General features: G+C 41.1%; 1 protein-coding gene across 1 annotated transcript in view; it reads left to right on the forward strand.

Moving 5' to 3' along the window:
- Positions 1-26,703, forward strand: part of Sgip1 (SH3GL interacting endocytic adaptor 1) — a 216,754-nt gene that overhangs the window by 111,276 nt on the left and 78,775 nt on the right. The window contains exons 4-8 of the mRNA XM_052176861.1: positions 7,319-7,343; positions 10,167-10,238; positions 13,858-13,914; positions 15,936-15,990; positions 16,729-16,904. Of these exons, the coding sequence (XP_052032821.1) occupies positions 7,319-7,343; positions 10,167-10,238; positions 13,858-13,914; positions 15,936-15,990; positions 16,729-16,904 (385 nt within the window). The remainder of the gene's footprint in view (positions 1-7,318; positions 7,344-10,166; positions 10,239-13,857; positions 13,915-15,935; positions 15,991-16,728; positions 16,905-26,703) is intronic.

The raw sequence follows: 26,703 nt of genomic DNA on the forward strand, positions 1-26,703 counted from the left end.
AATGGAAAAAAGATAGCCTTTTCAACAAATGGTGCTCGTTCAACTGGAGGTCAGCATGCAGAAGAATGCGAATTGATCCATCCTTGTCTCCTTGTACTAAGCTCAAATCCAAATGGATCAAGGACCTCCACATAAAGCCAGACACTCTGAAGTTAATAGAAAAGAAACTGGGGAAGACCCTTGAGGACATCGGTACAGGGAGAAAGTTTCTGAACAGAACACCAATAGCATATGCTCTAAGAGCAAGAATTGACAAATGGGACCTCATAAAATTACAAAGTTTCTGTAAGGCAAAGGACACCATCAAGAGGACAAATCGGCAACCAACAAATTGGGAAAAGATCTTCACCAATCCTACATCAGATAGAGGGCTAATATCCAATATATTTAAAGAACTCAAGAAGTTAGACTCCGGAAAACCAAACAACCCTATTAAAAATGGGGTACAGAGTTAAACAAAGAACTCTCACCTGAAGAACTTCAGATGGCGGAGAAGCATCTTAAAAAATGCTCAACTTCATTAGTCATTAGGGAAATGCAAATCAAAACAACCCTGAGATTTCATCTTACACCAGTCAGAATGGCTAAGATTAAAAATTCAGGAGACAGAAGGTGTTGGAGAGGGTGTGGAGAAAGAGGAACACTCCTCCACTGCTGGTGGGGTTGCAAATTGGTACAACCACTCTGGAAAGCAATCTGGCTGTTCCTCCGAAAACTGGGCACCTCACTTCCAGAAGATCCTGCTATACCACTCCTGGGCATATACCCAGAGGATTCCCCACCATGTAATAAGGATACATGCTCTACTATGTTCATAGCAGCCCTATTTATAATTGCCAGATGCTGGAAAGAACCCAGGTATCCCTCAACAGAAGAGTGGATGCAAAAAATGTGGTATATCTACACAATGGAGTACTATTCAGCCATTAGAAACAATGAATTCATGAAATTCTTAGGCAAATGGATGGAGCTAGAGAACATCATACTAAGTGAGGTAACCCAGACTCAAAAGGTGAATCATGGTATGCACTCACTAATAAGTGGATATTAACCTAGAAAACTGGAATACCCAAAACATAATCCACACATCAAATGAGATACAATAAGAAAGGAGGAGTGGCCCCTGGTTCTGGAAAGACTCAGTGAAGCAGTATTCGACAAAACCAGAACGGGGAAGTGGGAAGGGGTGGGTGGGAGGACAGGGGAAGAGAAGGGGTCTTATGGGACTTTCGGGGAGTGGGGGGCTAGAAAAGGGGAAATCATTTGAAATGTAAATAAACTATATCGAATAAAAAAAAAGAAGTAGAAAAAGAATCTATGAAGTCCTTTGTGAAAGGATATTGTGACAGGTTCCTGATTACACAGAAACCGTTCCATCTCCAAGGGAGAATATGCAGTGTAACTCTGGCTTCATAGAATGAATTGGGTCATGTTCCTTCTGTTTCTTCTATTTTGTGGAATAGTTTGAAGAGTATTGGTATTAGGTCTTCTTTAAAGGTCTGATAGAATTCTGCACTAAACCTATCTGGTCCTGTGCTATTTTTGGTTGGGAGGCTTTTAATGATTGCTACTATTTCTTTAGGGGCTATAGGACTGTTTAAATGTTTAATCTGATCCTGATTTAACTTTGGTATTTGGTATCTGTCTAGAAAATTGTCCATTTGGTATCTGTCTAGAAAATTGTCCATTTCATCCAGATTTTTCCAGTTTTGCTGAGTATAGGCTTTTGTAGTAGGATCAGAAGATTTTTTAATTTCCTCAGTTTTTGTGGTTATGTCTCCCTTTTCGTTTATGATTTTGTTAATTTGGATACTGACTTTGTGCTCTCTGGTTAGTCTGGGTGAAGGTTTATTGATCTTGTTGATTTTCTTAAGGAACCAGCTCCTGGTTTTGTTGATTCTTTGTATACTTCTTTTGTTTCTACTTGGTTGATTTCATCCCTGAGTTTGATTATTTCCTGCTATCTACTGCTCTTGAATGTATTTGCTTCTTTCTGTTCTAGAGATTTCAGGTGTGCTGTTATGCTAGTAGTGTATGCTCTCTCCAGTTTCTTTTTGGAGGCACTCAGAGCTATGAGTTTTCCTCATAGTGTCCCATAGTGCTTTCATTGTGTCCCATAATTTTTTGTTATGTTGAGCCTTCATTTTCATTAAATTTTAAGAAGTCTTTAGTTTCATTCTCTATGTCTTCCTTTACCAAGTTATCATTGAGTAGAGCATTGTTCAGCTTTCATGTGTATGTGGGCTTCCTGTTGTTGTTGTTGTTGTTGTTGTTGTTGTTGTTGTTGAAGACCAGCCTTAGTCTGTGTTGATCTGATAGGATGCATGGGATTATTTCAATCTTTTTATATCTGTTGAGGCCTGTTTTGTGACCAATTACATGATCAATTTTGGAGAAGGTACCACGAGGTGCTGAGAAAAAAAGTATATTCTTTTGTTTTAAGGTTTAAATGTTCTATAGATATCTGTTAAATCATTTGGTCCATAATTTCTGTGTCTCTGCTTAGTTTGTGTTTCCATGATCTGTCCATTGATGAGTTGTGATTATGTGGCTATCTTCTTATTGGTTTGTTAATAGAAGATTATCTTCTTGCTTTTTCAAGGGTGTAGTTTCCCCCCTTATGTTGGTGTTTTCCATCTATTATCCTTTGAGTGCTGGATTTGTGGAAAGATATTGTGTAAATTTGTTTCTGTCATAGAATATCTTGGTTTCTTCAACTGAGGTAATTGAGAGTTTTGCTGGGTATAGTAGCTTATAAACATTTGTGTTTTCTTAGGGTCTGTATAACATCTGCCCAGGATCTTCTAGCTTTCATAGTCTCTGATGAGAAGGCTGGTAGGTCTGCCTTTATATGTTACTTGACCTTTTCCCCTTACTGCTTTTAATATTCTTTCTTTGTTTTGTGCATTTGGTGTTTTGACTATTATGTGATAGGAGGAATTTCTTTTCTGGTCCAGTCTGTTTGGAGTTTTGTAGGCCTCTTGAATGTTTATGGGCATCACTTTCTTTAGGTTAGGGAAGTTTTCTTTTATAATCTTGTTGAAGATATTTACTGGCCCTTTAAGTTGGGAGTCTTCACTCTCTTCTATACCTATTATCCTTAGGTTTGGTTTTCTTATTGTGCACTGCATTTCCTGGATGTTTTGGGTTAGGAGCTTTTTGCTTCTGACATTTTCTTTGACTGTTGTGTCAATGTTTTCTATGGTTTCTTCTGCACCTGAGTTTCTCTCTTCTGTCTCTTGTATTCTGTTGCTGATGCTTGCATCTATGACTCCTGATCTCTTTCCTAGGTTTTCTATCTCCAACACAAATCCTTTGTGATTTCTTTATTGTTTCTATTTTCATTTTTAGATCCTAGAAGGTTTTTTTCAATTCCTTCACCTGTTTGGTTGTGTTTTCCTGTAAATCTTTAAGGGTTTTTTGTTTTTCCTCCTTAAGGGCTTCTAGCTGTTTACCTGTGTTCTCCTATACTTCTTTAAGGGAGTTATTTATGTCCTTCTTAAAGTCTGCTATCATCATAAGATGTGATCAGAGTCTTGCTTTTCTGGTGTATTGGAGTATCCAGGGCTCACTGTGGTAGGAGAACTGGGTTCTGATCATGCCAAGTAGCCTTGGTTTCTGTTGCTTATGTTCTTGCCCTTACCTCTGGCCATCTGGTTATCTCTGGTGTTATCTGGTCTTGCTGTCTCTCACTGTGGATTGTCCCACCTGCAGGCCTGTGTGTCAGTACTCCTTGGAGACCAGTTCTCTCCAGGAGGAATTTGGGTGTGGAGAGCTGTGGCACAGGGTCAACTCCAGAGTGCAGATGGAAACCTGAAGGATCCTGTCTACTGCTGTTCCTTGGTTCCTGTGTCCTGATGGCTCTGGCTGGGTCCTTCTTGGGCCAGGAATTTGAGCAGAAGTGGTGGTCTTACCTGTGCTCACAGGTGTGTCAGCACTCCTGGGAGACAATCTCTCTCCTGATGGTATTTGGGTATGGAGAACTGTGGCACAGGATCAGCTCCAGGCACAGATGAAACTGGAAGGATCCTGTCTTAAGCTCCTCCTCAGTTCCTGTGTCCTGAGGTCTCTGGCCAGGTCCCCCAGAGCAGAAGTGGTAGTCCCTTTTACTTCTTAAGTATTAATTCTTAGCTCTAATTAATAATTAGCTCTAAAACACTGTAAACTGCATTTTTCTTAAAGTGCACCAGTGTTCCTGTCTCTGAACCTTATTGGGGACTCAAGTTTTTGTTTTTTATTCTGTATGTATACAAAGACTGCCATAAATCACCATGTTTGTATATGCAGTTTGCTTCCCCCAAAAAAATTGTAATGAGGGAGAATCGAAGCAGAAACCATTAGATTAGAAGCCTCCCATAAATTTCATCAAACAAAAAAAGTGAATAAGGACAAATTATGAAGATCCCAATAAATGTACAAAAAAATCAGGGAAACAGAAATCACATGAAAAATGAAGCCACTCTGGTACCTTTGCAAGCTCAGAATTCAAAGACAGAGACAACATCGGGGCGGCTGGAATGCCAGACGACTTCAGACTTTGCTTTTAAGCATAGAGGCCTCATCTAGTAGGTGAGTAAAGAAAGAATGTCAGCTTAGGACCCACGTGAGAAAGCTAGTCAAGGTAATGATGGTCAGTGGTATGCAGGAAGTCTTCAGAAACACGGAGGAATTTAGAAAACAATGATGGAAATAAGAGTCATCAATAAACAAGGATGCACAGAAGAAAGCTTACCTCATCTGCAGAGTGGGGTCAGGCATGCATGAAGGGGAGGAAATGGATGAATCTGACTAAGACTTCCAAGGACACTGGCCTGTGCTCAGGAGACTATGGGAGGTTTTTAAAGGGCATAGACAATCTAGCTCCTGAGGTTATAGCAGAAAATTTCATTAGATAAGTGGACATCTGAACAATAGGAATGAAGAATACCAAGATTCGAACAGAGAAAAAAACTTTGCCAAAAAAAAACTATCTTGTCAAGACATCATATATATATATATATATATATATATATATAGAGAGAGAGAGAGAGAGAGAGAGAGAGAGAGAGACTGTGCACACACCGAAAGTTGTAAAGAAAAAAAAAATAACCTCACTAATCCACAAGGGCAAACACAACAAACTTGCCAGATCTCTCATCAGTTAAAAACCAGAAAAAGCATCAAATATGCTTCAAGCCCCAAAAGTAAGTAACTTCCAAAAATTCTACTGTATTTAGCAGAGCAGTCTTTTAAAACTGATGGAGAACTTAGGACATTTTCAAACAAGCACCATTAAGGCAATTCATGACAACCACACCAGCACTGAAGGAAAGCTCACAAGACTGTGATACAAAGGGTGAGAAAAAAAAATCATCCCAACCACAGGAGCACAGAAAAGAATGATGGTGGTGATGATGATGATGATGATGATGATGATTGATGATGACAGAAATAGAGGGAAGAGGGGACCCACTGTGACCACACAGTAGCCCCTCATCCTAACAGGGGAGAAAGAAAAGAACCCCTAATATTCTGACAAACCAGAAAAATAGCCAACAGCATGAGAGGAATTTCTAGACATTGCTCTGTAATGACTTTAGTGTAAATGGCATCAACTTAGCTGACCAGGGCTGAGGAGATGGCTCAGCAGTTAAGAGCACTGGCTGTTTTTTTTTTCCAGAGGATCTGGAAAACTCCTACATGGAGATTCAGGACCATATGTAACTTCAGTTCTAGAGGGTTCAATAACTTCATCTGGTTTCCATAGGCACCAGGCATGCACAAGGTGCACAGACATACATGCAACCAAAATGCCCATACTCATGAAATAAAAATAAATCAATCTTTCGAAACAAAACAAGGTTCAACATTCTAGTTCTTGCAAATAGTGTAACACTTTTAAGTTCCTTGCAGTGAACTAAAACCATGTTCCCATGGTACAGTGACTATCTTCTTGCTTCCCCCTCTGTATTAGTGGCATTGCAAAAACGGCCATGACCAAGACAATTTACAGGAGATTATGATTCCAAAGAATTAGTGTACGTGCTGGCAGAACAAAGGCAGCAGGAGGAGGAATCTGGGTCCTTATGTCTTGAATCAAAAGCAGGAAACAGGGCACTAGGGATGATGTAAGCCTTGAAGCCCCACCCTCAGTGACGTACTTCCTCCAGCAAGACCACGCCTCATGAGCCTTCCCCAATAGTTCTGCTAAGTATTCAACCTAAGAGTATGGGGAGGCATGTCGCATAAACCACTATGCCTTCCTTCGCTTAGCCAGTCCAGTTTCCAGCTGTAACAAGAAAAGTGACTTGCTTTCACTGTATTACGCACAGTGAAGTGGGCAGTTTGGGTTCCCAGTCAAGAAATGTCAATGGATAAGAAAAGAAAGTAAAATCAACACTTGAGTGCTTAATATCTGTCAGAAACTAGTATTTGTTCATTCTTTATGCTATCAGGTTGGATAATGAGTTCAAGGTGACAGAACTTAGAAATGGTGAGATCTGAACCTCCAGGTTTATTTACTCTGAAGCCCTTGCGCATCACTGCAAATTACCACCACAGAACCGTTACCCTAGCAGCAGAGGGCACAATTCCAACCTCCATTTCCTGTCCTATATTTGAAAGGGATGGAATTACAGAAATATGGAAGAAGGTGCAGGCTCTCAAACTGGTTGAAAACTACCACTAAAGCTTTAACCTCATAAAAGACAATTCAGAATCACTCACAGGGGAAAGTTGAAGGAGTACACAACTGTCTGTACACATGTTTTAAGACAGATTAAGTGAACCCAGCAAGAAGGAGCCAAGGGGACAGGAGAGCTAGCTGAGCAGCTAGGAGCTAATACTGCTCTTGCAGACAACCCAGTTCAGTTGCCAGCAGTAATGTCAGGTGGCTCACAACTATCTCCAGTGCTAGGGTATCTGACACACTCTCTGGCCTCTCTTGGCACTTGCACGCACATGTGCACATGCCCCACACACACACAGTCATACACACACACACACATAATTTAAATAAATTATGAGAAATTCCGTAAGCATGAATAGAGTCATGAATTATGTGGAGCAAGCGCCATCACTGCCAACGTGTGCCTTTGGACTTCAGTTCTTTTGGAGAATATCGATCGCGCGCTGCCTGACACACGTGTCTACCTCACACTCAGATGTCACTCAGCTTGATAGTTTTTTGTTTGTTTGTTTGTTTGTTTGTTTGTTTCCTTAGTGAGGCTTGCTGCAGTGGCATACACAGAGGATGAAGGTGATGGCTAATGGTTCTTTAGTCACTGCAGCAAGAGCGATTTCTTTTTCATAATTGCTATCAATTTCCTTTCTCTTTCAGAGGCTCGCCAGATCGAGATGGAATGGTAAGTATTTAAATAACCATTTTTAGTGAGTTTGCACCGCGATATCTGCTATGCTTAAATTTCCCCAAGGCCAGTTTCTCTCTCTGCCTCCTCTTTTTCTTCTTTTTCACCTTTCTTTTTCTCTTCCTCCTCCTCTTCCTTCTTTCCTCTTTTCAAAAGCTCAACTATTTTAATTCTCTCTAATAAATGTGCATGAGGTATAAATGTGGTCTTTGTCAAGTTAGAGTTTATATATTGTACTTACCTAAAACCCAGCCCCGGAGCACACAAGCAAACTAGCCATGGAGACGACAAGTCAGATAAAAAAAGGAAAAAAAGCTGGGTAGCTTGTACAGGGGCTGTTCCCGTCTCCAGTTCAGTGACTTAAAGCTCATCATGTGAGAATGTTCTTCTCCGGTGGCACCACAGTTGTAAAGGAGCAACTTCTCAATAAAACCGAAGGCAACTTCGCCCTTGAGTAGCTGGGCTGCAAATACATTTTCTATATTAAATTCAGAAATAGGGAACGGTCTTAAAATTACTTATGTCTGAATTTTACAGCCAGAAGGAGAAAAATGTATCCACTAGGCTTCGATTTAACAGAAAGTGACTCCTAGCTGACTGCCAGATTTCTTGGTTTTTAAAGAGGTCTGGGATATGCCAGCTTATCAGACTTATGGGAGTCTGCTCCAGCTCCCAAAATGACTTCCTTCCCATCTAATCAGATGCCCATTCAGAGAGTTCAAAAGAACAGCTGTTACTCCGGGAAAATGGACACACATTAAGCTCCCTGGGCCAGAATAAGAACTAAAATAAACTCGGTGGTTAAAAATATGTATTCTTTAAAAACCACTCTTTATAATAGTCTACCTAATGGGGTGCTAACTGAAGCCATAGCAGGAGTTCTTCTTCTGCTTCTGTTTTAAGAGTTTTCAGCTATGGGGTGCCTTTTGCATTCATGTGATTCTTGCTATGAAATGTTCTTTTAAAAAAGTAGAATGAAATTGATCAGACTTTGGGTACCTCTATAATCAAGGCTCTATTCAGCAGGGGAAAAAAAAGGCCCAGAAGACCCAGCTTCTCCTCACCTCTTGCTTCTGGCTCAGAGCCCTCTCCTTAACTCTGTCTCAGGTACTCTCTGCTTCTGTGTCTTCTTGCTTCCAGCGTGGTCCTCTCCCGGGTCCTCTGTGCTCCCGTCTATGCCTCTGCCAGGCTCTGTCACCTCCTCTGCCCTCGTTGGATTGCTATTCCTGGCTTCTCTCACTCTCTTAGTCTTGTCTTTTCTCCCTCCCTCCCAGCCACCCCCTGCTCACCATCGTCTCTGAGGTCGCATCGCTACCCCACTAAGTCTCTGTTCCTCTAAGGAACCCCAGTCTAAACATCTGCTGGGATGTGTGCCGTGGCACGTGGTGTTGAAGATGCTCCTAAGCACAGGCTGCAGGCTGGCCATAATGCTGTCCAGATCTCCCTGGGTTCTCCCTGCACTGTCCCAAGTCCTGGAAAATCATTTATTAACAGCCTGTGTCCTCTCTGTTATTAGTTAGAAATGCCATAAGCCAAAATGCTCATAAGAAGAAGGAATTAGTTAATTTTAATTTTTCCAGAAATAGAACAACTATTCTATTCTAGAAAAGACTACCTTCAGAAAAAAGCACATTTTCTCTAAAAAGGAGAATTCGCCTTCATGGATAATTGGAAATTATAATTTAGCTGTAAGCTCTACTGGAAAATGTTCAAATTTCTCCCAAACACTTGACCACCAAATTCAGAGCCCCAGTGTTGTGGGCTAGAGTGAATACATCCATTATTAATCTGTAGGCATCTCAGCCTGAACTTGTTCTAAAACTCAAAATGATTTTTTAAGTCCTTGAATCTGCCGGCTGAAACCCCTTTGACAGGTTGACACAGCTTCCGGACCCGCTGATTGCTTTTTCAAGGAGCTGCTGGTGATTGTACTTTTATGAATGAGATTCTACAAGCTACAGGTGTGCTGAACTTGTAAACAAATCGGGAACCAAATAGCCGGGCCGTAGCTTCAATATGGCCATACGTAAATTCAGTCTCTCAGACTCTGATGGAGCCCATCACTGATGAGGCTGCAGGGCAGGGCTGCATGGTGTGAAGGTGGGTGTGTCTTGCTGCTCACTGGCTGAGTGTATACCCATCCATCATTGGCAGAGCTGTTTGTCACAACGTCTAGACCTCAGGTAGCTGTGTGTGACAACACATTCTAACCCAGAGACAAACTCTTAATTGCTGCAGGGTAACTGCAACTTTCCCTAAGCGGTTCTAATTCTCCACACTACACTGGGGTACCAGGGTCAGAGTCCCTGGCTGCGAGATCTGTTCTGTTTGTCTCTAAACATGCAGGCAGGAAAGGGCACGGTTCTGGGATTGCCCTCTGTGAGCACTGTTGCTCTCTGTTGATCTTTTGAAAGGCTTTGATCAGGGGGAGAGAGAAGCTAGGCCTTATAATCACAGATGAGAAATGCAATCAGAGACTGCCCAGTCCCTTCCTGTATTGTCTTGGTGTCTGTTCTCTATTGTGGACTAAGTACCATCTGAATGAGGATCCAAATGGCCCCTGGTGCCCCAGCCCATCTTGCTCCTTCCCACTTCCTCTCTTGGCTTAGCCAAACTGGCCTGCTGAATAGAGCCTCGTTATGGGCCCCAAAGTCCACTCTTCGCTTACAGAACCCTGCCACGATTGGTAGGCTGAACAATTTGGTCTAGAGGTTGTCTCTACTGTGATATGTTTGCTGACTCCGTGTGATTCTTTATGTGTCTTGAAGAACAAACAGATCCTTTAACAACTTTTTTCTACATGAAAACAATCAATTCCAGCAGCCCAGCCCACACGAGCCACCCTACCATAGCAAAGCAGAGTGTACGCGTGAAGGAGGGAAGAAAGCTTCGGTAAGGACACAGACTTCAGTTTGGAATTTCCGAGGGGTTGTAGAAACAGGGAGGGAAATCCCCATCTCAGCTCTGGAAGCACAGTATCCCCTAGTCAGTCAACAAGGTAACTCCAAATCACTTCTTGACTATCCAGGTACAGGCTTTAAATCAACCATACGAACATCATGTGCTTACGTCCTGAAGATTCCATTAAGAGAATAACCAAGCCTAAAGACTTGTGTTGTCTTTTGTCTGCGGCAAAGACAAGGATTTAAACTTTCCATGTTTTTAAAAGATTCTGGCATCTGTACCAGATGACTTTGACTATAGTATAAATATCAACATGCAATTTGAGTTAGATTGCACTTGGTAAAATAAATTCCAACTATATTATCAATAATATCAGGAGTTTGGCAGGACCCTGTCCTTTGGAAACCAGTAATCATGACCAGGAAATCTGGAGTCAGGTATGCTGATCCTGGGCCAATCTGTGTATTAACTACAGCTGTGTAGCTCTAGGAAGCTATTTAAAATTCAGTCCCTTTGTCACACTCACCATGTTTCAAATACTGTATAGCCCCTCCTGTCTAATGACTACATACAGAACAACACAGAGAGTGTTTTCATGTTTACAACACTCTCACTTCGCTGGAGAGTGCTGTCTTGTAAGATTCCTTACAAAGTGACTTAAGTGTATTTAGGAGACGAGATGATAACATTTGACAGTATATCCCATATTTTTAAGATCACTGTGTAGCTGTAAGCTGACCTCACCATAAAGGGAGTGGGGACGTTCACAGTGGAAACATATAACTGTTGAGTTCTCAATTGAAAGAAATCATTACTATAGTTCTTGATCTAACTCAGTGGTGCTCAAACTTCCTAATGCTGCAGTCCTTTAATATAGTGCTTTGTGTTGTGGTGAACCCCCCACCCCAACCATAAAACTATTTTCTACTTCATAACTACAATTTTTCTACTGTTATGAATCCTAGTGTAAATATATAAGATGATATTTAAACCCTGTGAAAGTGCCATTTGACACCCCAGGGGGTTGTGACCCACAGGATGAGAACGACAGATCTAGCTCCTCACATTATCCAAAGTTAAAATGCCTATGAGAACAAGATGATTATGACCATGGGTGACAGTCACCTTTAAAAACAATCAAATACTCAGGTTATAAGAGTTATGCTACATAGACCTAAAGTTTTAGAAAAGAGAAAAAGGGAAAAAATAAAATAGCATATGACTCAGACTCCAAGATGAAAAATAACCACCACTTAGGTACTGCTGTCAACCTTAGGACGAACTGACCGCCATGGTCCTTTGCTACATACCTCCCTACTTTGATGTCTTCCACTGAAAACTGACACATCCGCTAACTATGAGCTATACCTTGTTTAAAAACAATTACTTACCCTTGTGCTTAACCAGAAAAATCCCAGTGACTACCTGACTTACCTTGTTCACTTGAGAAACAAACAAAAAATAGTTGTTGCAATAAATGTGCATGAATGAGAACAAATTATCAATTCCTCTAATAAAGTGTGCATGTGTGTGTGTGTGTGTGTGTGTGTGTGTGTGTGTGTTGCTGAATTGCTTACCAAAGTAATGTACTATTACAGTGTGTGGTTTGGATTTGGTATTTGTTTTTAATATTGCTATAAGAGAAAAATATTCCCAGATTTTTGTTTTCCCTTGTGTCAATCTTCTATTGGTTTCCATAGAAACAAAGAAACATTAACTAGGCCCAAATCTAGACATGTAGTAAATTCTTTATGCAAGTGTTAAATATATGTTGTCAAGAAAAAAATATAAATATAGTAATACATGCATATACATATGTAGATATAGCTTATTTATATGAACTTGTAGAGTATCTTGAATTTAAGAAGGTTTAATCGCAGAGAGTAATAACAGAGAAGAAAGCTGTAGAATTAGACAAACTTTGCAGTCTTTAATTTACCTTTTTTGAGTTTATAATAGCACTCTTCTGTAAGAAGGAACAATTTAAAAAGCGAAAGGCACACTGGTGGCAGAGTTACACTGGTGACAATATCTATGGGTTTGTGTCTCTGGAGTCAGTTTGGCTTATTTGATCCCCTATTAGTAAGTCAAATTTTACGCTGAAGTTGGTTATTATATATGGTCTCTTAGAGTTGAAGCATCTTGCAGCAAAACCATATACAGACAGATTGGTAAAGCAGAAGCTATTTATACAAAATTGGAAGCAGGCCTTTTTCCACATAACGTTGACCAGGTTCTCAACAGGAGCATTATAATGCCCACAGGCAGAGCTAGCAACAGGTTTTTAAAGGCCTTTGACAAACTGGGAAAACTGCCACTGATGCTCAAACATCACAAAGGCAGTTCTGTGGGAGGAGTGAAATGATGTATGTCTGCACACCAGACATCTTTATGCGGAATAGGAAAAGGAGCAGCCAGCACAGACCTCACAGAGCTGGATGCAAGGCTTGGTGAACTCTCATGCAGTGATAGTCCCTAGCAAGCGGAGCATGCCACTTACCCTGGGCACTATACCCCTCACTGAGTCACACACAGCCTGTTCTTAGAATGCCCAGTCAACTTCACTAAGTGTTAATGGATGGTAACAGTTCTCCTGGGTTTTCTAGAAATACTCTGTATATAGGTGAAAAGCTTCCTCTACTTGTCCACTTGGATAGTTACCAGCAACAAGTAAAGCAAGAGGCCTTACTTGTGATTGCAAAATGAGAGGCCCTGTCCTCAGGCCCCATACGTCACCATATGTGTTGTTCTGAGGTCTGCTATTACTCAATGATTTAGCATCGCTTTGTGTGCAAAATGCAAGAATGTTATTGAATGAACCCTTCATCACTAACCTTATTTGTGCATTCATCCAAAAATAAAAAATAAAAAAATAGAGAAGCTTATTAATTTCCTCTTGGAGGGTGCCACCTCCTTGGTCAAGTGTGTGTGCTCATGTGTCATGATTCTATTGTAAGTCAAAATAAAACTTAGATAACAGAACCACATTGTTTTCCCATCTTCTTGCACCAATGTGTGCTAATGGAAGCACAGAACGCATGAAAAGAGAAACTCGCCCTTGATCTTCAAATTATATTTTAGTAATTTGATAAGAGGAGCAATTTGGAAAGAATAGCAACATGATTTTCAGTGAGTAGGAGCTGAATGAACTAATCTAAAGATGATTGCATTTCTATTTTATCAATTGAGTCATGGTGAAAATAATTCCGCAATTAGTGACTCAGCATATAGGAACTATTTTATGTCAGCAGCACAGAAGTCAAAGGTTTCTGTTTTATATCCATATGATTTTAATCCTCAAGATACAGAGAATTAAATCAATGTAAACCTGACAAGTTCATCAGTGATTGAATAACCTTTTAATGCTAGCTATGCCTAATTTTCAGTCTTGTGAAATATGTGCGCGAGCTTCTCATCCAGTGCCTTGGCAGCCCCATTTACCGCTCAGTTACACCAATGTGCTTCTTACCATAGGATGCTCTAATCTGTCTTTTGATAGCTCATGCTAAGTACAGATAAGAGTTAAGTGGGTTTTTTGTTCCATTATGGGTGGGGTTTTTTTCATTTAGATGTCTTCCTCCTAAATTTATTTTCAAATTTATTACAGAAGAAAAGCAATGGGGCACCAAATGGATTTTATGCAGAAATTGATTGGGAAAGATATGTAAGTATAAGAACATTTTTATTTATATACAACTTTAAAATGAATTGAGGTACTGAGATACATAATAGGACATAGAAATTGTTGGAAAGCTGTATGCTTCATTAGGAAATGTCTGTCGTGCTTAGGACGTTCTGACATTCACAGCACTAGAGTCTATCAAACCTGGCTCCAAGACCTAGCCTCTCTGAATACCAGCTACGTGTATTAGAGTGTGGTCAATAGATACAGCAGTTACCTGGTGCTGTGAGGACTCTGAGCTAACTGCTTGCACATTCCAGGAATAGGCTAAACCCGCAGCTGTAATCAAAAATACTTTTTCTCATATTAAATCCAGGTAGCTCCCTTTCTAAGCAGCTTTGAATGTAGAGCCAAAGAAATTAACTACTGAGCCTGGGATATGTGATGAAAACTATATGGTACACATTTTTCCCAGGGCAAGTGATAGTTGATTCTCAGGGACTGAAGGTAGATTTCCAGCTGAGATCTAAACTTTCCCTGTAATTCTTAGCACCATTTCGACACACGTCACTAACCACAACAGAGCAGCCTGTTCATCCAACCTGCACTACCCTCAGATTTCTAACATGTATAGAACATGTAAACCATGTTTGCATCAGAGATCTCTCACTGCTGTCTCTCCAATCCCAACTTCAGCAGGGCACGGTCTTTCCTTCATAGGCTGAGGATTCAGTCTCAAAGCACATGGAGTCAAGGAGAAAGTCAGACTCGTGCTGACACATCATCAGATTACACTTTGCTTCCTTTTTACTTATTCGGCTCATTCTTGCCAAGTAGGTTTGTCATGTTATTTGGTGAGGCTGTGCCACACATTTATAACAGAAGCGAGGATGGTATAGATGAACCCCCAAATGCACACTGTCTTTTATCTTCTCCAGCTTTCCCCTAAAAGTATCAGCTCTCTGCTGTTAGATTCCTCTGGCAGTCAGACTCCCAGGACTGGAAGATAGAAACCTTAAAATCTTCTTGAAACTTCCCTCCTCTTTTTCCTTCTATCACTAAGAACTGACAACCAGTTCCTCTAGATGTCCTTGGTTCATCCTATACCATCACCAAAACTTGAGCCACAGTCTTAGCAAGCATGTCTGAGTGGGCACAGGTATTTTAAATGAGTCATCCTTCCTCCTGCCACCAATCTCACCATTCTGCCCCCAGCATGCTTTACTGTAATTAAGAAACCTCAGCATCCCTAGCAAGACAAAGCACACAGTCACACGTGGTCTGGTGCCCAGCCACCCCCCTCACCCCCACTGCACAGCTTATTTTCCGGTCATGCCACCTTTGATACTTGGATCTTCAGCACCTGAGTCACACAGTGTCTATTCCTGCCATGGTGTCCCAACCCAGGCTCTTCCCACCACTGTGCAGAAACCCCATGCCCCAACTCTACCCTCTATCTACATTGAAAGGCTCCAGCAGCGCCCCTTATTCTTAAAACTAATCTATTGTCCCCTCATTTTTAATACCGAACATTGCTATATTGTGCTATTTTCTCTATAATTTTCTGTCTCCGGGAACATGTTTTAATTTCCCTTAGGGCAAATAGTTTGCATTTCAATCAACAGTCTTGCTTAGCTTGTAGGAAAGGCCTGGTAAGTTCTCTTTGAGTGCTTTCTTTTGTGGGTCATACATTGGAGTCCTTCCAATATCCTTGAATAAAGATTTAAACACATATTGCTTAGCATTCACTTCCAAATGCTAAATCCTCAACCGTTTAAACTAACAGGCTTGTCTATATTTTTGAGTAGAAGATTCTAGAAGGAAAACAATTCCTCTGTCATTTTGGAATAATAACCACGTAACATGTATCTATACCTTATTTTTTGAGAATTTGAACAAGAGTGCTGCCATCATGTAATTTACCATTGTTCCAGCCTCCAGCTCCTCACGCACCCCCAACTTCCTCTCAATTACTGAATAATTATTCTTTATTACTGTTATATACATGTGTGTATACATATATGCATGTAATATGTATATGAATGTGCATTTGTGTCTTACAGAACTCACCTGAGCTAGATGAAGAAGGTTATAGCATCAGACCTGAAGAACCAGGCTATATCCTTTCTTTTTAAATGTTTTAAATGTATATTGTCTGAGGAACGAGTAAACTAAATTCAGGTTTCATGGATGTGACAAAATAACCAAAGCTACTATACTTAGTCTCAGAGATGAATAACTATCCCCCAGGACAGCCTGGTGGCTGACAAGCATGGATGTGCCCTGATCTAGTCGAGGGAGAGAGAGATAAAGCAATGGGTGGAGGAAATGTGCTCTAAGACAGCCAGCGCACTGTGACCCCCAGATTGCCTGCTGTACCTTAAAATGGCAGTGTTATTAACTGTAAGCAGCAAAGAGCTTTACTGCCCTCTTCTTTCAACTCTGCCCTGAAAGACTCAAGCACCCTTGCCTTACTCTGGCCAACTCCAAAACCCTTAAGACTCTTCATAGGCATCCCTTAAAGTAGCTGTCCCATGTCTGGAGATGAGTAACCTCCTGAGTTCTTGTCTGTGAGCTGAGTGTGATTCACAAACTTCACTTCACACACACACACATACACACACACACACAAATACAAATGTAGGACTTTGACCAATGCTCCTCAGAGTTCAATTCTTCGTAAGCTTCTGAGGACAGTGAACCTAACCTTTCCCTCCCTCAATTTTGTTGATTTTGCTTTGTTTCCCTGCCACCTGAGGTTACTTTTGCTTTGGTCTGTGGGTGTTAGTCCTTGTCTTACCCTCACCCATAACTCCCAGCAGAAGAAAGAGCTAAGTGTCTTTAACTGTGTTCTACCTACCAAAGGAAAGCACTTTTATTCTTCAAGTGAATCTGAAGAGGAAGAAGAATCACACAAGAAATTCAATATCAAGATTAAACCCTTGCAATCTAAGGATGTCCTTAAGAATGCAGCGACTGTGGACGAGCTGAAGGCTTCAATAGGCAACATCGCACTTTCCCCATCGCCTGTGGTGAGTGGAGTCTCCATGTAAGCTTTAGTATGGCTGGGCAGAGAGCTGTGTTCTGCTACATGTGCTAAGAGTGACGTGGGTCCAATCTGATGAACTCTGCAGCCCCTGAATAACTTACTCTTATCCTCTTATATTGCAGTTCCTGTGCCTTTCAAACTAGCAAAGGCACATGAAACTGTGTTTTCTTTTATTTTCTAATAAGCATCAAACAAAGAAAAAAATAACAAAAAGATCTTTCAAACTTACTAATGATAGACATAATTTTAAATATATATACATATATATATGAATTTTACTAGCCATTTCTGTCTTCATGAAAATATACAAAAGTCAGAAAAATTACTTTTAAAAAATACTTCCCCTTGGGATTCTCCAAAATCATAGTAAATAAATAAAATCTCACCAGATTTCTAAAACTCACATTCTTCATTATATTTTATCCTCAAACCATTTTAAATACTCTTGATATTGAGGCACCTCACGGAGTTTATGTTACTCTTACTGGTCTTCTCCCATAATCTGGGCTCCCACTCTTCATTCCTAACCACTTAATTTCTTTAGTTGCTGAGTCTGAGTGCTAATATTTCAAGTATTTTATCTCTGGGGTTTGAAGATTGCCAGCATTTGTTTCTAAGAATAGCAGTGAGCACAGATGCACACTCCCCAGTGAGATTCCCGAGTGAGTTTCCCCCTCAACAGCTTAGTTAATAAATGCCACTTTCTAGTGGCTTCTAGAAATATCTCAAGTAACCTCTTTAAAACAATTGTAATTGTTTATCCTTTGAGAATAAACTTTTGCCCTCCCAGGATTAAAAAACAAAAACCTAAAGCTTAGATTATTGTGCTTACAGTGGCCTTGATTCCAACTATCTGTGAAAATTAAGATGATTGCTGATAGTAACCCAGCCATTGCGGATGGACTTTGCAGTAATTTTTCATCATATATTCATCTGCTACCTTAACCAAAGCATGATCTGCAGTTTCTTTCTCCTCCGAAATGGAAGGTGTGGATTTTAAACTCACATCCCAGCTTAGGAATCGTAGGCCAGGAAGCACCGTGGCCTGCCAACCCTCTGATTTCATTTTCACAGTTCAGCCTTTCTCCTCACCTTTCACTTCTTGAGTCATAGTTTGTTTGTTTGCTTGATTATTTTAAGAAAATCTACTTCAATAGCAGAAACAAGTTTATATCCACTCTTCTTTGGGGCATGATAAATTGAGTGGGTATTTGGAAGTGGGGAGATGGAAGAAGGCAAATCCACCCGATTAAAAGGATGACTGTGTGGGAAAGGGGGCTTTCTATTCAGGTCCCAGAAATGTAGCTAAAAGCCCATGGAATCTAGGCAGGGTGGGATCAACTGGGTAGAAAATGAATGTGTGCCCAAGTCATTTGGTGTGTTTTCTTCCAACCCGATATGCTACTGAGGCACAGCAAGAACAGTGCCTGGAAGCTGGAAGCTTCCTCAGAAGCTGTCTGTAAGGCAAGCCACTGCCATCAGGTGGTTAAAGCCAAGGAGATGAGAAGGAGCGAATGGAAACATGGTAGACGGACACTGAGGCTGCAGCAGAGTAGAGCAGTGGACACCCTCCCCAGCGTGGATGGCTGCTCTCGGGTCCCACTCTGATTTGTTCCCTCTACCTGGAACCTTTCTTTCATTAGAGTAACTCCCTCATATTTGTAATTTTGATATTCAGGATAGGAATGAGTTCTTGATACTCTTTTTGGGGACAGATGAGCACAGGCACATTCTGAGTGCCCATACATGTATATATAGAGAGAGGGCTGAACGTATGTGGCCTTAGAATCCCTGCCCTTTTCTAGATACTCTATGTAGAAATAAATCAAATGCTGTATCTTATCAGAAGCATGTGGACAAAAATAACTTTATAAAGTTCAGACAGTGTCACGATGAAACAACCAATGACCCTGGCAAAGCTTTGGATGTTTCCAGTCAGGCAGTCAGACTTTCCTTCAGGGTTAGAGGGAATGGATTTCCTAAGTCAGTGAATGCTGCACCAGAATCTTCCACTAAGGTCGTTTTTGTTATGCTGTAAAAACATCAAACCCAGCATTAATATAGAGACAAGACTCCAAATGGATCTTAGCAAGGTTTCAGTAGAGGTTCTGACTTCTCTTCAAGATTTCTATATATTTATTTGTTTGTTTATTGTATCTGTGTGTTTTTCCTGCATGTATGTTTCTACACTATGTGCATGCAATGCCTACAGAAGCCAAAAAATAATGTGTACCTTGGGACTGGAATTACAGATGGTTGTGGGTCACCATGTGGGTGCTGGGAATTGAACCCAGATCCTCTGGAAGAGCACCTGGTGCTTTTTGCCATCTTTCCAGCCCCAATTTTGAGATTTTTAATTAGAAGTTGTATTTCACGTGACTCTTTCACTCATCTCCGAATTTGCCTTCCTTAATTATAACTCACTCAACTTCTTTTATTGTGAATTGGTTTCATTCTTCTTAGCTCCCCTTTATAAACTAGTCAAATTGTTCATCAAATAAGTAATATAAAATAAGCAACATCATGTGCAGACCCATCATGTGCAGACCCATCATATGCAGACACATCATGGCACACTTACCTGAAAATAATTCTTGTCGAAACAAAGCTTCAGCAACAAGGGAATATGGAGGATTTTTATTCTTTTTTTTCTTTTTATATATTTTTTAATTATTAAATGAAGTGACAGATTTTATTATACGTTTTTAGACACACATGTCCAAATGCTTTTTTATTTATCCTCCTTCACCCTCCTGTTCTTGGCGGTTTCATTTCTCTGCCCAAATACTCTTCTCCACTGTCTTCATGTTGTATGAGTTCCATTACTGCCTGCCCCCATCGGCGCTCTTTTAAGATCTCTGTATCCCTTCTCATGGTCCCCCTCTTACTTTCATCTCTCTCTCTCTCTCTCTCTCTCTCTCTCTCTCTCTCTCACACACACACACACACACACACACACACACACACACACACACGCATCTGTAACCTGCATATGAAAGCATGCAGCATTTTATTTGAAATGACCTTTTATTTCCATAAATTATCCTGTAGATGCCATACCACCATTTATTTCTATGCCCAAAAGAAGCTCCAATTGTCCATATGTACCACCTTTCCTTTGTGCATTGGTCTGTTGACGGACATCTATGATGGTTTCACTGCTTAGCTCTTGTGAACAACACGGCAAAAATCACAGATGTGCAAGTGTCTCACGGAATGCTAACTATAGACATACACCTGGGAATCATGTAGCTGGGTCCGATGGTACTTCTGTTCTTGAAGAACCTTCACATTGACTTCTAAGATAACTACACCAGTTTACTTTCCCAGCAGCAGTGCCTAAGTGTTCCTCTTTCCCTTCATTCTCAGTATTTGTCTTCGGACAGTGGTGAGATGGTCTAATTATTTTAATGGTTTTTAGTGTTTAAACTTTCCAAGTTCACTTATTCTTTTACAATTTCATGCATATAATCCCTTTATCAAAATCTCCCCTATTATCATGTCTACCTCCATCTCCCACCAAACCCCTTCTTTTCAGGTGTACTTCCTGCTTTCATGGTTTTGGGGGGTGGTGTGTAGAATAGTTGCACTGCATCGAATGCATTACCTGCATGAGCATGGGTGAACAGTTATTTGCTTGAATGGTGGAATGCACTGGCTACAAGAATGAGGACTATGGCTCCCACTTCCCTGTATAACAGTCAATTGTACATAGTCCCTTGGAAAGAGCAGGATCTTAGGAGCCCTTTGCCCATCCATGACAGGGTGCTTGATGGACCATGTCTCTGTAGTTTAAGTGAAACCACCGTGTCATGTCCAGACGACAGCAATGGACAGTACTGCTTCTCATCCTCTAGTTCTTAGCCTTTCTACCCCCTTCTTCTATAAAGTTCTTTGAGACTTTGAGAACCGATACATTCATCTCATTTAGGGTTAAGCACTCAAAAGTCAAGTGCTCTCTGCATAAACTATCACTCGTTGTAACAGAAGCCTCTTTGACAGACAATGAAAATCACCCATGTTTTGGATCTCACATTTGTATAAGATAGAGCACTGGGTTTCAGCTGCTTCACTGGAGATTTTTAAAAATCAAGTCTTTAATAATATAAATGGTTTATCTCTCTCCCACATTAATGTCAAAACTGCTAGATAGCCCATAAAGCTAAAGAATCCTATTACTAAGTGTCACTCAAAAGTCCAGAAACTTTCTACATCATTGCTCGGCCTTCAGGGATTGTTGCATCATCAAGTACGTCTCTATCCAGACTTTGAGATGGAGAAGAGAGAGAATGGAAACCATGTGTTTTCTTTAAGGCTTTAACTCAGAAAGTGCATATATCATTACCACTAAGATCCTAACAATAATTCACTCCCATAGAGGCATCAGCTGCAACGGAGTCTGGGAAATGTAGTCCTCCCCACCCCCAAAACACAAGTGGCTGACTATAATTCTGATTCTGTTACCAAAAGAAAGGGGATCAAATGACAATTAGAAGGACATTAGCAGTTTCTGCCACTATCAGAAATGAACCCAGATTATTTGGGGGAGACTGTTAGAAACAAAGTGAAAGGTGTAGGAAGTTCTCTTTCAAAAATGCCTCATTAATTTTTAAAGAACGGGGATGCTATGCTACACATTAGCTACCATCAGGTTGAATGGAAACATCTTTCAGTTCAGGCATCTTGTGTGGCTGAATAAGATTGACTTCTCTGTCTTCAGACCTTTTTTCTTGTTTTGTTTGAGACAAGATCTTACTGTGTATCACTAGCTGGTCTGGAACTCACTACAGAGATCAGGCTAACCTCGAATTAACAAAGTCCTGCCTCCTGACCACTGGGATTACGTGTGCACCACTATTCCTGTACAAAAAAAGGTCTGCTACTTCTTAGAGTGGGGTAAATTCATTGTTGAATATGTCTTGTGATTTTTATCCTTGGTTATGGTTGTGCAAAGATAATGTCCCTCCTTTATGCCAACTGGCTTTCTGAAGAACCATCTAGGTCTAATCCCAAATTGAGTGAGCAAGATGTTTACCGGCAGAGACCTTGAGTTTAACACTTGTGGGATGCTGTGGGCAGAGAGAGATGAATGCTTGTGTAGCCAGCAGCAAGCCTGAATGATGCCTCCGTGTTATGTTTGGCTGAGGAGAGCCATATACCCCCCATATCAGTTAGTACTCCAGGAGCCATTGTAGGCATGACCTTGAGCAACGAGATTGTCTGCAGTTGAGGTATGCACAGCTGAAGACATCGGCTGCCTCCAAGTTGGTACAAGCAACCCTTCTTTGGAGGACTATGCATGACATCCCAAATCTCTTGCATTTGACATGGAACTTTATGGGTCATTGTGGGTCAATAAAAGCTTATGAGTCAACGGAGTGAATGGGAGCAGGGCAAGGAGAAGCCATTGTGGGATGCGTCACCGTGTCACCTCTCTCTCCTTCTGCACTCTTCACTTTCTACCCCTTTGTTGAGCCTGTGATTCACCCAGCCATGCCCTCATGCTGGCCACGTACTTCCTTTAATTCCTTGATATTCAAACTAGTTACAGTGTTAGAAATTATAAAATACAGAGCTGTATTTAGGAGACATTTAGCTTCTCCAAAAGCTGTGTGAGAAGGAGATAAGTGGGAGTGGTTACCATGACACCTGAGTCTTTTGCTTCTGTATGCCTTCTGGAAATGCTTCTGTTTAAATACCTTGCTGGAGAATGTAGGTCACTAGGGAGCAGCTACAGTGTAACATAAAGAAAGCATGGCTTTGAGCTGGTCTTGCCCCTGTAGTCTTCCAATGTCTCTTTAGAGGAGTCCTGGGATGGAGAGCATATCTCCTCATCTACAACGTCAAGGTCATATTTCAGTCCTGGGGTGATTTGGATGCTAATTCTTATAGACTTCCATCTTAGTTAGGTTTATAGCTGTGAACAGACACCATGACCAAGGCGACTTTATAAGGATAACATTTAATGAGACTAGCTTATAGATTCAGAGGTTCAGTCCATTATCATCAAGGCAGAAACATGGCCTCGCTCAAATAGGCATGGTGCAGAAGCTGAGAGTTCTACATCTTCATCTGAAAGCCACTAGGAGAAGACTGGTTTGGTCCCCGTATAGTTAAAGAGGAGCATCTTAAAGTCCACCCCCACAGTGACATACTTTCTCCAACAAGGCCATACCTACTCCAACAAGGTCATACCTCCTATTAGCGCCACTTCCTGGACCAAGCATATACAAACCACCACAGCCTCTGTAAGGGAAAAATCTCCTTTGGCATTCTGTCCTCCAAGCTTAATGGGATCGGAGCACAGAGACACGTAATAATGACTGAACAGCTGGTACACCCAGAAGCCTGGTAGCAGCACCTGGTTGTCATTGGTGCTTTGCAGTCATGGGTTTTCTCGGCACTATTCTGTATTGTTTTAGTTTGTTTGTTTTTGTTTTTTCTCCCTCTTGAGAGCCGTGTCCTGCTCCCATGTTTCTAGTCCTACCCTTAGCGCATTTACAGTTCACGGCTTGAGTTAGGAACTCAGCAAGTCTGCCTACCTAGGACTTCCTTCTTCAACAAATCTGAATTGACATCCAGAGGAACTTTAAAGTCCAATTTCTCTATTCCAAGCAGATAAGACATTTTAAAAAATGCACTTTCCACCAAGGGAACTGCGGTGTGGTGAGAAAGGTGGCTCTCCTGAGTTCAACTTGCTAGCTCTGCTGTTTAGGCAAGGTATTTAAACCTGTCTGAGACTCCAGTCCTTGGGCTCTGAAATGGGAATAACATACACCTTTCTAGGCAGCAGCTACAGTGTCATTTCTGATCTTCCCAGAAGCATGTGAGACAGGCCCTCTGCAAACTCAGAGCAGAAGAACAGCTCCATTATAATGGTTAAGAGAGAGCTTTGTTCTTAAAAAGTAACACTGAACTTCAAGAACAAGATTCAATATACAATTGAATTTCAACAAATGTAGTTTTCTTTAAGGTAACTGGAAGCAAATGAATGCTTAATGTAGTAATGTCACAGTTGCTCAAATAAGTCACCACCAAGCTGGGAACCTTGGGAGGTTCCAAACTCTGCCCTTGGTTTCTTTATCTGAAAGCACTGACAATCCCCATCCTATCTCATGGGAATGCTCAGAGGGAAGCAGGAGGTGATGGTTAAGGAAGACTTGGACTGCACACAACATTCAGAGACCATCTCAAAGGTGTGAGAACTGTCTGCAGAGCCTAGGGCACATTTTTAAAGAATATCATTAATACTAATATTTAGGCAACCCAATTTTGAGAAATGTCTTTCTCAAAAGACATTTAGACCTAAGATCAATATCTAATTAGCCTAATCACCAAACTGGGAAAGCGTGTTCCTAACTTTCCCTTATGGTAATTCTAGAAGCCATACTAAATCATTTTAAGAATGGTCCTTTGGGACACAGCGCTGAAGGCTGGCAGCTACCTGGAAGATAAACCTCCTCATTCTCCTTCAATAGCTGCTCAGCACTTTCTGTGTAGCAGTGCTGCTTTCGGTAAATACATGGACACTCTCCTATGTCCGAAATCCATCTTTCTTCCATTTGGTTTTCTGAAGCTGTGATCTGTCTCTCCCCCTACTCCCAGAGTCTCTGGGAATGGGCACCTCTTTCCTTCTGGAACACACAGGGAATAGCTGTAGTCACACTCAGTAGACACTGGGAGACCTGAGGCTTCCATTGAACACGTGTGTTGCTGCTTTTACCTCTGGCCTTCAGTGAGCTAAGACCTTGCAGGCTTGCCTTGGGAAGGTTTGTTTTTATACACATTTAGTTCTGCAGCAGTTCAAGGATTTTTTTCCCTCCAGATTGAGTCAAAGCTAAATTCACAATGTGACTCATGTAGGCCTTGCTCACCCATGTGACCTTGGACAAGTCACTTAACTCTACAGCTTCAGCTATCCATTAACTGGGGCTAAAGTTAGATTAGAAATCCTCCATACTTCATAAGCTCTTTTAAGGCATATAAAGTACTTAGGACCTTTTAAGCAAGGTCCCAAGTGGCCCTTAGAAAATGATAGCTACTATTAACCAGAACAATACAGTGTCTCATGGCAGTGACTGTAAATCCTCCTTTAAGACTAGGGACCTTGTGCAATGGTTTAAGAATGTGCAATGGTGGCAATGGTGGCCCTTAAATTGTTGTGTCAGATGCTTCGCACACATTCTCATTAATTGTCACAGCCAAGAAAGTGACTCACCCAGCATGACACCTATGATGAAGATGCTGGGACTTAAACCTAGTAAGACTGATTTCTGATTCAGAACTTAACTGTTACATTGTTACATTGTTACATTACATTGTTACATTATATTGTTACATTGTTACATTATATTGCTTTTGATGAAATCCACTTTATCTCTTCCCAGGAGAAAAAAATATTAGCTCACCCAAGACATGCTGTACTCAATTTCCAGATGCTCATAAACGCTCTGAAGGCTACCGATAGAATCCCAAGGGCCCACAATCCCAGTCCTTCTGCCCAGAGAGTCTCCCTCTACAGAAAGCTCCTTCTGTGTATCCTGGTTGGGTCCCTTAACTGTGAGCCTCTCTTCTCTGGTTTGTAAAATGGAAGCAGCAGCAGTAGTAGTACCAGTCTTGGGGTTGAGGTCAGAATTGGGGTTGAGGTGCTGAGAAAGGTCCAGGTGTGCCTGAGCAGCCAGAAGGGGCTTCTGGGTAATGAGATCCCTTCAGCAGCAATTTCATTTTGCTTTAGTTGAGAGACTTGTGGGAGATAGAAGGAAATAAAAATAGCAAGGAAGTATTTGTGTGAAGTCAAGAATAGTTCTGTAGAATAGATGAGAATACGAGGCAGGTAAGAGTTGGTTTGTACCTCTTCCCCCAACCCTGAGAAATTCAGAGAGAATTATTTTATGATGGAATGATTTTGGTAGTTTGATCTTGTTCTTGGACACGTGCAATCTATAATGGAGTTATTTATCGAAAACTCTGAGGTTGGGGAGGGGGGGAAAGATAGCTTTGAACTGTAGACAGTCTGGTGCTCATTGCCGATTCCAGCTGGCCCACCCACCTTCTGCCCCCAAATTACCCTGCCAGGGAGCAAACTCGACAAATTTGCTGCTGCTTGGTAACACCACCCCCTTCCCTGTCCTCACTTTGGCAGAAGGTTCAGCACCCCATTGAGTTCAGTAGAAAATAAAAAGTCATCGGTGTGGGGAGGAGAGCTCCAGGCTCCTGCAGACCAGAAGAAATGAAATACCACCTGGTTCTAAGCCCTGCACAGAGCTCTTGCACTCAGGAACCTAGAGAGTAAATGTTCAACTTGCATTGCTCACCAAGTCAGCTTTAGACAAACTCAATTTGGGTTGGTTTAGACTAGGGATGCCAAACATGGAACATTAAAGCTTCCTCACCTTTCTGCCAAACCTCTGCAGACAATGCAATGGATCCCAGAGGTAGTTTAAGCATCAACATGAGCCCAACACACCAGGACAAATTACAGACAATGATGTTTTGGTGATTTGTTTCAAGGCCCTAAACAAAAGGGTAGAGAAAATGGGTCAAAACTTTTTTTCAAAATATGTCACTGCCTTCTCCATGTTTTAAGAAATCACTAATTATCTATAATGTCTAAAATGCATTGGGTTTTATCCTTCGCTACTATTTTTTTTTCCTCCTGGAGAATTCTGTTGCTTCCCTTTTCTGACCTGTATCACAGTATTGTTTTTTAAACCACCCATGCCTACCTTATATTATTAAGAAGAAATCTTTGCATTGCTTTCTGCTTTGGTCTGAGTCATGAG

This window comes from Apodemus sylvaticus, chromosome 3 (assembly GCF_947179515.1).
Source record: "Apodemus sylvaticus chromosome 3, mApoSyl1.1, whole genome shotgun sequence".
Taxonomy (NCBI): Eukaryota; Metazoa; Chordata; class Mammalia; order Rodentia; family Muridae; genus Apodemus; species Apodemus sylvaticus.